This window comes from Mastomys coucha, unplaced genomic scaffold (assembly GCF_008632895.1).
Source record: "Mastomys coucha isolate ucsf_1 unplaced genomic scaffold, UCSF_Mcou_1 pScaffold6, whole genome shotgun sequence".
NCBI lineage: Eukaryota > Metazoa > Chordata > Mammalia > Rodentia > Muridae > Mastomys > Mastomys coucha.
In genome coordinates this window covers 115,807,320-115,819,770 of record NW_022196912.1, presented here as the reverse complement: position 1 = coordinate 115,819,770, position 12,451 = coordinate 115,807,320, and the positions used below count along the sequence as shown (strand labels likewise).

The following is a 12,451-nucleotide window of genomic DNA, read 5'->3' as shown; positions in this document are numbered from 1 at the left end:
TTCAAGACCAGCCTGGTATACAAAAATAGTTAGGATATACAGTGAGACCCTGCTCAATACAACAAAACAAAACAAAACAATAAAAACCAGACCCTGTGTGACCACAGTGAATATGGGTCACCCTCCAAAAGCATAAGGAAATGACAAAGGACCTCTACAGCAAGGCAACAGCCATCAGAGTGGAGTCCAGACGCAGCCTGCAGAGTAAGAGAAAACAGCTAACAAGAGGCTGATACTCAGAACACACAAAGAACTTGGAAGACTCAAACAGTAAGAAAGCCACATGATACGTTCTAGAACTGTGCAACAGATTTAAACAGATGTTTCTCAAAAGAAGACAAATGGCTGACAGGTACGTGAGAAACTGTTCCGTGTCACTAGCAGGGACGTGCAAAGACCTTAAGAAGGGATTGCCTCGCCCAGCAAGAACATCCATTATCAAAACGAAAAAAGAGAGAAGTGCTACAGGAAGTCCCAGAAGAGCAAGAGAGTAGAGGGTCAGGACAGGGAATGGTGAGGGTGACAAGCCGGGGGTAGGGGTAGGGAGCAGGCCCCACAGGAATGCTGCACGTGAGAAGTCAGTTGCCACAGCTACTGGGCAGTGTACACACTTCTGGAACAAGAGTGTGGTCTCACATGAGTCCATGGAAGTGCTGCTTTTCCTGTGAGGATGCTGGCAGCTGGGGGCAAACAAGAGTACACATTGCTCTGGTGTGATCATGTACAGGGCAGAACATGGTGGTGGGAGAGAAGGAAGGAGGGTGTGAGCAGGGCAGAACCAGAGCACACTAAGTAGCCCTTTGAACGAAAGCCTCTCACTTTATATTTCCGCTATTTCTGATATCATGAAGACGCTCTGAAATGCCATTTTCCTTCTTTTTGTTTTTCCAAACCTTTAATGTCCTTTTAATTCCTCAATGGCATATCAATTCTAATTGAGTTTCTAGTAATTAAGGTTTTCAAATTCAGCATTTCATCTCTCATGAAACCATTTCAAGTACTTCTCAGTTCTTTTAACTTGGTATTTCTAGGCTATTAAATAACCCAAGGCAGTATTTCACTTCACTCCAGCCGCTGATGAGCCTTGATCAGCAATGCTGTAGTTACAGTGAATATTTATCAGACGTGCATTGCTGATATTATGCTTTTCTTAAATGACTTATTATATAAGGCGATATCACGCAGCTTCTCACAAAGTAAATATTCCTTCAGATGCTGCTACAAGGACACAATACAAAATAGCCACCTAAAACTGCGCAGAACCCCGCAGTTACAGGCCCACCCACACAAAATGATGGCTGTGAGCTTCTGAGTCAACAATACCGGTGTGGAAAACTGACAGATTTGACGGCTCAGCTATTAAGCAAAATCTTTTCACAGCTTGGTCGTTCCGCTGGCTGCCTTGTAGATGAAGGTGCAGAGGCGGGCTACTATATTTAGTGGTCAGACAGGAATTCCTGACTGACCCTTCTAACTTCTCTGTTAAATGCCAGGCAAATTTGGCTTACGGGCGGATGAAAAAACGAACCTGCTACCAAATGCCACTGTCGGTGCCCTTTGAGATAAGGTCTCAACATGAAGGGAAATCTGTTTACTGTTCTGGTTTAACTCAAATGGCATAAAGCTGCTTGAATACAGACACACATTAGGGCAAAGGTGTGGCTAGTCAAGAAGAAAGGTAAGCTTGCTAGCAACGCCTGCTGTGTTTTAAGCACGGGGCGCTGTCTCTATGCTAACAGGACAATGCATAGTAAAAGGGAAGCTTAATGAACTGAAAGTCCCAAATGAGACCGACAACTACTGATCCTGCAGACACTGTGAGCAGAAAAGCAGCCATGGTGGACAGAAGATCATTAGGAAATAAGGTGTTCTTCAAGAAACAGAGAGTACGTGTGAAGGGTATGAAGGCACACACCTTTAATCCCAACACTCAGGAGGTAGAGGTAGGTGGGTGGACCTCTGAGTTCCAGCCCAGCCAGAGGTAAGTGGCTCTCATAAACAAACAAGTAAGTAAATAACAGAGAAGACCAAGCTTTGACTGCATAGGGCATATGTATATATGCATGAACATACAAACTAAAACTTAAGATGTTTGTGTGTGTGTGTGCTTTCTTTATAAAAATAGCTGAAGTGTATAAAGGTGCTTGCTGCCAAGCCTGATGACCTAATTTTAATCCTTAGGACCCATGTGGTGGAAAGCTCCCAAAAGCTGACCTCTGACCAAGGTCAAAAGTCAGCAATGGGGCTAGGGATTGGCCAGAATACCTGCCTAGCATGGGTAAGGTCCTTGGTCTTAGCATGGGAAATAAGATTAATAAGTGCCTAAGACAAAAGGGGCTAGGAAATCATCAAGACTGACAGCATTTTCTGTAAAAGAAAGGAAAAGGAGTTGAAAGCAATGATACAGATCGAGGACACCTGCCTGTACAAAAGCAGGAGAGAATATCTACTTGAATGTGGCCACTGGTATAACAGGGACATGACTGTTATGGGTGTAAACAACTGGCTTTGAGGCCTGCTCTATAGGAGGGAATTCATGCCTGGCAGTGTTAAACCTAGTCAAAAGTCCCTGACCAGGAAGGTCACTGGTCTGAGCGGGGAACCTACTGTTGGCTCTGTGTAAATGGTTACGTTGCCAAACTGCCTTCCAAATATTGATGTTTACACCCGTAGATGAGTGCTGCTCTCAACCTTAGTGGGAAAAGCTTTTTGTGGTGGGCAGCAGCTAATGAAGACTCTTGGTCAACAGAGACTATGAGCCCTACATGGGAGCTCTACACCAACTGCTGCACACCTCCAAGTCTCAAGAAACACTGCAGAAGAGAGGGCAGAAAGAATTTAAGTGCTGGAAGACAAGGTTTTTCTTTGGGGATGTGGCACAAGAGTGCTGCCCATGCTTCAGTGGATGGCCTCACTCACATGCATATGTGCACAGGCAGCATTACCTGGACCCAGTGCCAAATAAATAAAGTTCAAAGATAAGTGCTTACCTCTATTTCTGTAACTTTCTCAGAAGGATTATCAATTAAGAAACGTGCTAAAGTCCCAGGAGTTGTCCTATAAGTTAGAATGATTGAGTTTTTAGGGTCCTGACACCACTGAATAAAGAGGTCTCTTGAGAATCCACACTCCAGGTCAGGCTGGCTGGCAAGTACAACTTTGGGGCTTGGAACTCGAGCCAAGTCAGAAAGACCGTGGCACAGAGAGAGGTGGCGAAACTGAAATGGGTTATTTCTTTTGTCTTCAAAACATCTCATCAATTTATCACTCATCCATTCTACCTAATACAAGGGAGAAAAGTGACGATAATTAGAAAATGCCAGACCCATGAGATATTTAACAATAGTCAAGCTTTAAGTCCTTTTCCCTACTAGTTGATTAAATTTGTACAATTTGTACAAGTAACTAACTAGCTTCTTTCCCCCATTAGATCATCTTCCTCATTTTTTAATCCTTACAATAACAACAACAACAACAACAACAACAACAACAACAACAACAACAAAACCACTTTTGCAGTTCCACTTATGTCAGCTTAAATCTTTTTAAGAGAATGAAGATATTCTATATGAATATTATAACCTAGGAATTGTCACTTGGAGGGCAAGAACTCATTTCAAGAATGATGAATTCAGGCTGGAGAGATAGCTCAGTGGTTAAGAGCACTGACTGCTTTTCCATAGGTCCTGAGCTCAATTCCCGGCAACCACATGATGGCTCACAACCATCTGTAATGGGATCTGGTGCCCTCTTCTGGTTTGTCTGAAGACAGCTACAGTGTACTCATAAATAAAATAAATAAACCTTAAAAAAAAAAGGATAATGAATTCTATCATTGATATTTTATTTTTACCCCCCATTTTTATAGATCAGAAAACCAAGAGTAAGAAAACAAGCAACTTGTTCAATCTGCAAAATGGAGACAAAAATAGAGTTTATGTTTAAGAGAAAAATGTATGTGAAGAACACGGAACAGTAAGTAGATAACATTCAGCTACTATTATTACTAATTGCAGGCAAATAAAATCTGAAGGCCAGTTAAGACAATACACTCAACATTCAACCTTTTTACTCAATGGTACATGAGAACAAACCTGTGACTTAGAAAACTCCACCACATTATAACTGACGTTATTCAGAAGAGCCAGCGAGTAAACGCCCAACCCAGCATCTTTAGTTCTCCAAATCTGATCAAGAAGTTGAGCAAGCTCCAGAACTCTTCCTGCTGTGTCCACAGCTATCAGCACATTCCCATCACCCCGAAGAGTTTCCAGGACGTTTGCTTAAATAAGAACAGAAGAATCCTATAAAGCACGTGCTCTGCAACAAAATTAAGCCCAACACAATTTCCCACTGTCTTTTATAAAGACTGTATAAGTGATCACTTGGACACATATAAAAAGGTATTTGTTCAGATTAACACAATTACTTCTCATTGGCTTGAATAATTTTCCTAGGAATAAAACACATGTTTTGTATGCAAGCATGTAGACTAAAACACAGAACATGTTTTTTTCCAAGAAAAAAAAAAGAGTATCTTGGGCTGGAGAGACGGCTTAACGGTTAAGAGCACTGACTTCTCTTCCAAAGGTCCTGAGTTCAAATCCCAGCAACCACATGGTGGCTCACAACCACCTGTAATGAGGATCTGATGGCCTCTTCTAGTGTGTCTGAAAGACAGCTATAGTGTACAGTGTACTTATATAAATATAATAAATAAATCTTAAAGAAAATCTTTAACAATAGATGCCCTTCTCAAAGTCACCTTGAAGTGTTGGGTAAAAGTAAACTTCTAGCTGGCAAACACACAAGTAAATATACACATACATGAATTGAAGTTTCTTAAATTAGTGGATTAGTAAGTAGACAAATGAGTTTGCACATACATTTAAAAAGTGGAACCCAGCTTTCCTGTTGTAACCATATATGGTTTATAAAAAATAACAAAGCACAGCAGAATGAGTCAAAGCAGAAGCAAGAAGTGATGGCTCAGAGGTACCTCTGTAAACACAAGGTAACTCTCAGAATCGAACACCCAAACCAGCCAGCAGACTTGTGTACCCTCAGTTCTCTCTGGCTCACTGTCCTTCTGATCTGTACACATGCAGTTGTTACACAGGCAGAGACCAGTGAATGCCTGCAGGAGCTGTCTGCAAGCAGGGTGGCAGGGAAGCCAACCTTCGGAGAGCATCTTGAACTGGTCACATTAACATTTCTTTAAAATAATACAAGAGTCATGGGTCAGCAAAATAGTTTAATGGGTTAAGGCCCTTGTTGCCAAGTCTGATGACCCAAGTTTCATCCTGAGGCCCAGATAGTGGGAGGAGAGAACCGACTTCCACAAGATGCCTTCTGACCTCTACATGCACTCTGTGGCAAGCATGCGCCCATACATACACATACATACATGTAGAAAATGTATACAATGCAACTAGAAAAATATTAGAGTTAGCTAGTCTCTTCCGACAGCAGACATACGTACTCAGGAGCTGCTCGTCTCTCTGCTTCCTTCTAGGCTGCACGTAAGTAGCATTAAATGAATCTGTGATAAGTAGAGAGGGCCTGCTCAGCATTTCCAGGGAACATCCATTTAAGTGGCTATAACAAAATTTAGAGACAAAGAATATCTGTCATTTCAAATGAACAGTGATAGCTTCACCTATTATAAAAATAAGAAACTGCTTTTATAAGGCCTCCCTCACACTAGCAAGGACTACCTCTTGACATAGGTGATATGATATATTGGACATAATCTTTCTAAAAACACACGTATTTCTCTGTACCCATATATAGATGCATATCTAGCACATAGACAGCTCATGTGTATTCCTATTTATCCATTCTATATTCTAGATTTTTCTGTAACATTAACATTTCTCTAAATCTAACTTTTAGAAATTGTAAAAGTTTTCTGCCTGAAGCTTGTTTTTAGAGAATTGGGCTATATGCGGCCTAGCTGATAGTGCGACCATGTAGCAGGGCACCCATGCATCTCCCAACTGTTAAAACTTCCTGTTATAGCTGTACCATACTGTATTCATCTGACATTTATTTTTATCTGCTGAATGTCCTTTTTCACCACTTTATCTTTGAAAGAGATGTTTTTTGAAATCCCAACCTCTTGTCTCCAGCTCTCAAGTACTGGGATCACAGCCACCATACCTGGCTGTATTTTTTTAAGTTTCTTTAGGACATATTCCTTGGAATGCCTTCACTAGAATAAACAATTATTGTCAAACGGCCTTCTGGAAAGGCTTAACCAGAAGACTGCCAAAACTATCAGTATTTCAAAATAATCTAAAATATAATAGGTACATATTATTTCAGTATTTGCTTTGTGACTAATACTTGGCCATCTTGCAATTAGTGTATTTTTGATTTCTTGAGTAATGCCTAGTCTTACATATGTAAGTCGTTGGCCAATTGCTACAACATTTTCTCTGATTAATGGCTTTACTATTTTAATTTAAATTTATATATAATCAAATCGATTATGTCTTTTGTAAGTTACTTGAGCCTTCGCCTTTGTGTGTACAATCTTCTCCAAGTCAGACACCAGACACAACAATAAATACAGCCTCTGTTTCTAGTTAATTCTAAACTCTCCTAGAATTTACTGTCACCTTTGTTTGTTTGTTTGTTTGTTTGAGACAGGGTTTCTCTGTGTAGCCCTGGCTGTCCTGGAACTCACTCTGTACACCAGGCTGACCTCGAACTCAGAAATCTGCCTGCCTCTGCCTCCCAAGTGCTGGGATTAAAGGCGTGCGCCACCACTGCCTGGCTTATTATCACCTTCTTAATTCATTTGACTTCATTCACCATTTCTTTCATTTCCATTCTTCTCACGCACCCACAATAACAAGTCTAGATTCTATTAGTCCTTAAAGCTTCCTAATGTGAAGAGCTTGAGATAATTGGAATCTACCACAAGACACCCATGAACTTAAGGCACAAATGTAACAAAGGAAGCCTGTGGGAATACACACACAAGTCATGGACACACAATTTATAGTATTTTTCTGAATATCAAAGAAATAATATAAACTTGTAACTATTATGGGCCATTTTAAAGGTAATTTTAAAAGGATACTATCATCAAGTCTCATTAAATTAGCTGGTAATCACCACCCTTACTGCCCCTGAAAGACACGAAGTCTCAAAGTCCCAGTGAGAAGCCAGTCAATGTCATATAAAATGTAACTTAATGTACAGGAATTCACTACTTTCAACACTTCCAGCAAAACATCTGTTTTACAGAATGGATGTTGATATATAAAAAGTTAAAGTGCTTATGTCTTATAAGGAACGTGTTGCCCTACAATGAAAATACTCAGTACTTGATGATCTTAAATTGCTGTAGAGTTTTGATTAAAAAACAAAATCAAAAGTTGCTTCTGAGTTTTCCTTCAGTGAAGGAGACCAAAAACCGCATTTCCTTTAGCACTTGTCTAGATATACCTACATCTCCCTCTTGTGGTTGAAGTCAACGGCATAAACAATTTCTTCTTCTCCATCTTTGACTATTTTCCATATTGTTCCTCCTATCATATGACCAGCTGGCAGGGGTGTGATAGACAAACCATGTCCTTTGCCTACATCAACAAGATAATGACAATTCTGAGATTTATTTTCACAAGACTAGGGCAGTTGTATTTCTGAGTTATGTTATCAGCAACATATTCATCAGTGGCACAAAGTTCAGTGCTTACAGTAGAGAGAGAGCCTTCTCTCCTGTCTGCCGCTACTCTCCGCCCTTAATGGAGACAATCATTCTTCTCATTTCATTTTGTGTTCCCCCAGAGGTATCTACCTGTGCTTATAAATACAAGGCTAGCAATGGGACTTAAAAGCCAGTGCACTATTACTTAGCACAAACAGTACATTGTATTTGTAGTGCCGAGGACTGAGCCCAGAGCCTCATACATACCAGGCAAATACCACTATGCTGCATCCTGAGAACTAAGTTTTGATATTTATTATTGCACAAATAACTGCCGAGTTGGTCCCATATCTGTTAACCTAAACAGATGGAATAACAATTCAAACCTCATTAGAGTAAAGAATTTACCCACAGAAAAGCTAAACAAAGTAAAACTGCTAAGACTATACCACTCGTGGTCATTCTGTGGTTTATCATTAGCATCAAATGTTACTGTGCCACTTCTCTTGGTTGACTCTTTCATTTTTCACTTTTTAGATTTATTTTTTTACTTTACGTGCATTGTTCTGACTGCATGCATGTCTGTGTGAGGATGTCAGATTATCTGGAGCCAGAGCTACAGACAGCTGTGAGCCACCATGTGGGTGCTGGGAACTGAACTCAGTACCTCTGGAAATGCAGCCAGTGCTCTCAGCTGCTGAGCCACTTCTCCAGCACCCAGTTTCTTTTGATAGGATTTCACTACATATGGCCCAGGATGCTTAGACTTGCTATATATCCTAGAGAGGTCTTGAACTCATGATCCTCCTCTTAGCCTTCCAGCACTGGGATTACAGCATGAGCCACCACAGCAGCTATTGTGCATGCATTTAATGCCAGACGTCATGCTTAAGAAAATCTGTCACCGGCTTCCCTGATGCAAATTTGGTATTTAATATCCTTTATTAAGTAATAAGTTTTCTGCTGTGCTATCCAAGTGTTTACTACATTTAGGGCTCTGAGTCAATTTGTCTCCTGAAGCTAACCATAGGTTCCGAGGAGGAGCCAGACATAACAGCTTTGTTCACAGTTTAAGCAGTGTTTCCCACCCAGATATGAGGACCCCGAGCTGTTAACATTTTGTCAGGATTTAGTCTGAAATAATTTGAAATTCAAATGGAAGTTCTAGGTAGAAAATGCTAATTTTTATTTTGTTACCATACTGCCTGTAATTTTTATTATGAATTCCTTTCAGAACTTTTCAGAAGGTTAAGTCAACTCCATTAGTCTCAGCTTGGTATGATGCAGCTAATGGGGAAGATTCCTTGCCCAGCATGAATGAGGCTCTGGGTGGGATCTCCTGGGACTGTAAAAACCAAAAAGCTAAAACCACAAAGACAGGAAAAAGAAACAACGAAGCTCCCACTCCATTAGACCATGAGCTCACTACGTTACCTTTCAGGTTCACAATCTGAGAGAATTTTAGCTGCTGTATTTTATCAAAGGCTGCATCCACATCATCCAATGTAAAGAGGGTGAAATCTTCTGTATTGTGTCGAGACTAAGAAAAACGAGCCAAAGATTAAAAATGATCACGAGTGGAACACAAATGCCTGTCTTATAATTGTTTCAGTTACCTGATAAAGATCGTACATGAACATCTGGCCCATTTTATAGACAGGAATTGTTGCATAGATGGCACAGTTCAGACCCAGCTTCCCCACCGCGAATGGGAGGGCGCCGAGGTGGAGTGGGTCGGGGTGAGACAGAAGCACCGCATCGATCTGGTGAACATGCCTGTGAACACACCAGAGGGCAGCTCTGTCAGTGCTTTGAGCAGAAAGGGCAGAACCACCATCATGAGTCACCCATTCTGGACTCAAGGCTACGCTAAGGTTGAAGAGCAAACCCAAAGGCTCATACAATGACCCCCTACTCCACCCCGGGAATTGAAATCACTAGTATTATGGTATCAGGTGCACTTTAAAACATTTAAAAAGGAAAATGTAGACACCACATATAAGTTGATTTTAAATGGTTATCACCTATGCTATTAAATGTTAAACAGGCAACATTTAAATGCTCACAGAGTTGTTACTGACTTTGCTTCAGCTTTCTAGCTTGGTGACAAAAATGACATGCCAGTTGCAGAGATATCATTAGTCAGGGAAGGATAGACCCTCAGGGACAACAGAGGTAAAGGAGATGCCTTAAAGAATTCTTTCTTTTTGGCTTCAAGTTCTCCTTTTTCCGTTCACTAATAGTAATAATGTTGCAAATGATAGTAATAATGTTGCAAATGTAGCTGATTTTTTTTTCCCTGACATATTTGTATCAGGTAGGTATCAATCAAAGCATCAAGTCACAATGTTGAACATGGAGACACACAAAGTGAGGTCATGTGATGCGAGGGCAGAACTTTCTCAGGGAAGTGTTCTTCTCAGGTTTTAACAGACTTGTGCTTTCCAAAAATTAAAGGGCATACTTTCTCTGGCCTGCGAGCAAAGCAACAACAAGGTTTTGCTATATTACAAAAACGTAACTTATCAGCTAATCAAAACTTTGCAAATTACAATGGCCACAATTTAGTTCTTTGTTATAAATTTACTAAATTAAAGAAATGATAGCAACAGTATATAACATCAAATGATGTTAAGAAAGTGTAGAAAAAAAACTCGAGGATCTGTTTGTTTGGTTTTTTTTTTGAGACACGGTTTCTCTGTGTAGCCCTAGATGCCTGAAACTTGCTCTGTAGACCAGGCTGGCCTTGGAACTCATATAGATCTGCCTGCCTCTGCTTCCCTAATGCTGGGATTAAAGGCTTACACCACCACCGCCCAGCTGAGGGGTTTTTAAAGCTGATTTAATAGAACCTTAGAAGTCTGAACTGTTACTTACTTCCTCAGGGAATCAATAATGTCCACAGAGAAGTGTTCATCCCAGCCACAGTCCAACAAAAATCTAAACTCATCAACCTGGAGAAGATAGCAAAGAGCAGACTCTTCTTGGACCCCAGAGAGGGTAGTTAATTTGATGATAGATGTCATCTTTCTGGTCCAGTAATGGGTATCTAAAAGGTGCTTGCAAATAAAAATATAATTAAACATAAAAGCACAGTCCATATAGCAGGCAGGTTATTTCAAATGTTTAAGTACACAGAAATTCCAGGCTCGGCTTAAATGCTAGCATGTTAAATCCATCCCATCACAGCCATATATAAAAGTACAAAACCTTCAGAGTCCTTCAGAGTCCCCCCAGGGCAGGTCTGTGAAGAGTTGTGGACTTTGGAGTCACTGATCCAGATGTCAATCCACTCCTACATGATTCAGGGCAAATTAATTAACTTCTCCTCACCTGGGGACTCCAGTTCATACAATATTAGTAGTGATATACACGAAGGGTGGAGGAGTCCATATAATGTGGAGATTATCTAAAGCAGAGATTACACTACCCACACTGCTCAGTACTAAGTGGCTGTGAATTAAGAACTCACTCTCCAAAGCCAGTCTGTTTTTCCTTTAGCTGGATGACTAAATTGGCATTTTTTTTCTCTATACAAGAGGTCATGAATACACTCTCCAGAGAATAGGATTAGAAACCATATATCTTCCTTTCTCTGGCAGTTCTTAAGACACAAGCAAAATGTATACATTCATAGAAACATGGTTTTCAGGAAGCTTAATGTTAACACTTGTGCTACACTGTTAGCGACTGAAAACTATCTTAATATTGCAATGAATTTTGACAGTATCTTATGTCTGCAATTCTCAAAACAAAAACTGACACAAAGCAGGCATCCAGCATACAGTGCCATGTATGCGGGGATACCTTCTTCACATTTTCCAATAAGATTAAGGTGAACAGTCTTGTAGTAAACTTGTAGGATGAAGCTCTTGGTAACAGAAAGTGTGATGGCTCAGCAGGTAAAGCAGTGTCTCCATTTCACTGATCCAACTCCCCTTTTGTGGATTACTTTTTTTGAGATGCCCAGCAAAATTTTCTACTCTATAACAGTGTTCATAAATACAATTTTGAAGAGAATCTAGGCAATATTCCCCCAAAGTGTCCCCTAATTTATTTTTGAACACAAACTTGGCATCCCACGTATGTTAAACAAGTGTGCTAGCACTGAGCTAAAGGCCCAACTGAATCAATCGAGCTCTCACTCTAACGATGAAATCAAGTTCAAAGTGCTTGCAAATAACTGAATGGAGTTCACATTAACTTCTACAGAAAGACCCAGACTTTAACAGATGAAAAGTATCTTTTAGGTTCTCATGGTAAGTCTGCATCTTCACCAGACTCATAACTTACTGACAAGACATGACAAAACACAAATTTAGAAGTTCTTTTTAAATCTTTTTAAAAAGTCTCGTGAAGGTAATGTAATCTACATCTGTAGTGTGAGTTTTGGTTTCTTTAAACAAGCAGACAGTTATGACATTTGAATGTGTTTTTGTTTTAATCCTGGGTGTGGATAAGAGGCTGCTTCCCAGCCGGTGTTGATCTTTTGCTGAGTGTACTAGCAAGGGCGTGATTTCTGCAGCTGCAGACAGCTTACATTTGGAATTCTGAGCACTCTGGAGAGGGTATAAACAGGAGAGCCCGAGAGGGCCTATGCTGGCTACTGCTGGCTCCTGTTGTTGCAGTTTGTCAAGTGGTCCTGAGTAAAGAGAGAAGTTGGAGATAGCCTGACCACAACCACTGGACTTGTTCCAAGGAGCCCAACACCCCTAATCAACAGGAAGTAGTCTTAAAAGGTCTATACCCCCTTTCCTTCTCTCTCTCCTGCCTAGTGTTGGGCGGGGGTGG

At 40.5% G+C, this 12,451-nt stretch overlaps 1 protein-coding gene across 4 annotated transcripts in view; it reads right to left on the bottom strand.

Annotated features, from left to right (window-relative positions):
• The window catches only part of Cpsf2 (cleavage and polyadenylation specific factor 2), a 31,419-nt gene that overhangs the window by 11,478 nt on the left and 7,490 nt on the right, over positions 1 to 12,451 (bottom strand). For 3 of the 4 annotated variants that reach the window (XM_031355652.1, XM_031355653.1, XM_031355654.1), the window contains 7 exons: positions 10,538 to 10,719; positions 9,277 to 9,436; positions 9,095 to 9,200; positions 7,463 to 7,592; positions 5,483 to 5,598; positions 4,095 to 4,282; positions 2,991 to 3,281 (listed from right to left, as the gene is read on the bottom strand). In XM_031355652.1, coding sequence (XP_031211512.1) covers positions 2,991 to 3,281; positions 4,095 to 4,282; positions 5,483 to 5,598; positions 7,463 to 7,592; positions 9,095 to 9,200; positions 9,277 to 9,436; positions 10,538 to 10,719 — 1,173 coding nt within the window. The remainder of the gene's footprint in view (positions 1 to 2,990; positions 3,282 to 4,094; positions 4,283 to 5,482; positions 5,599 to 7,462; positions 7,593 to 9,094; positions 9,201 to 9,276; positions 9,437 to 10,537; positions 10,720 to 12,451) is intronic. The other variant, XM_031355655.1, reaches the window with a different exon arrangement.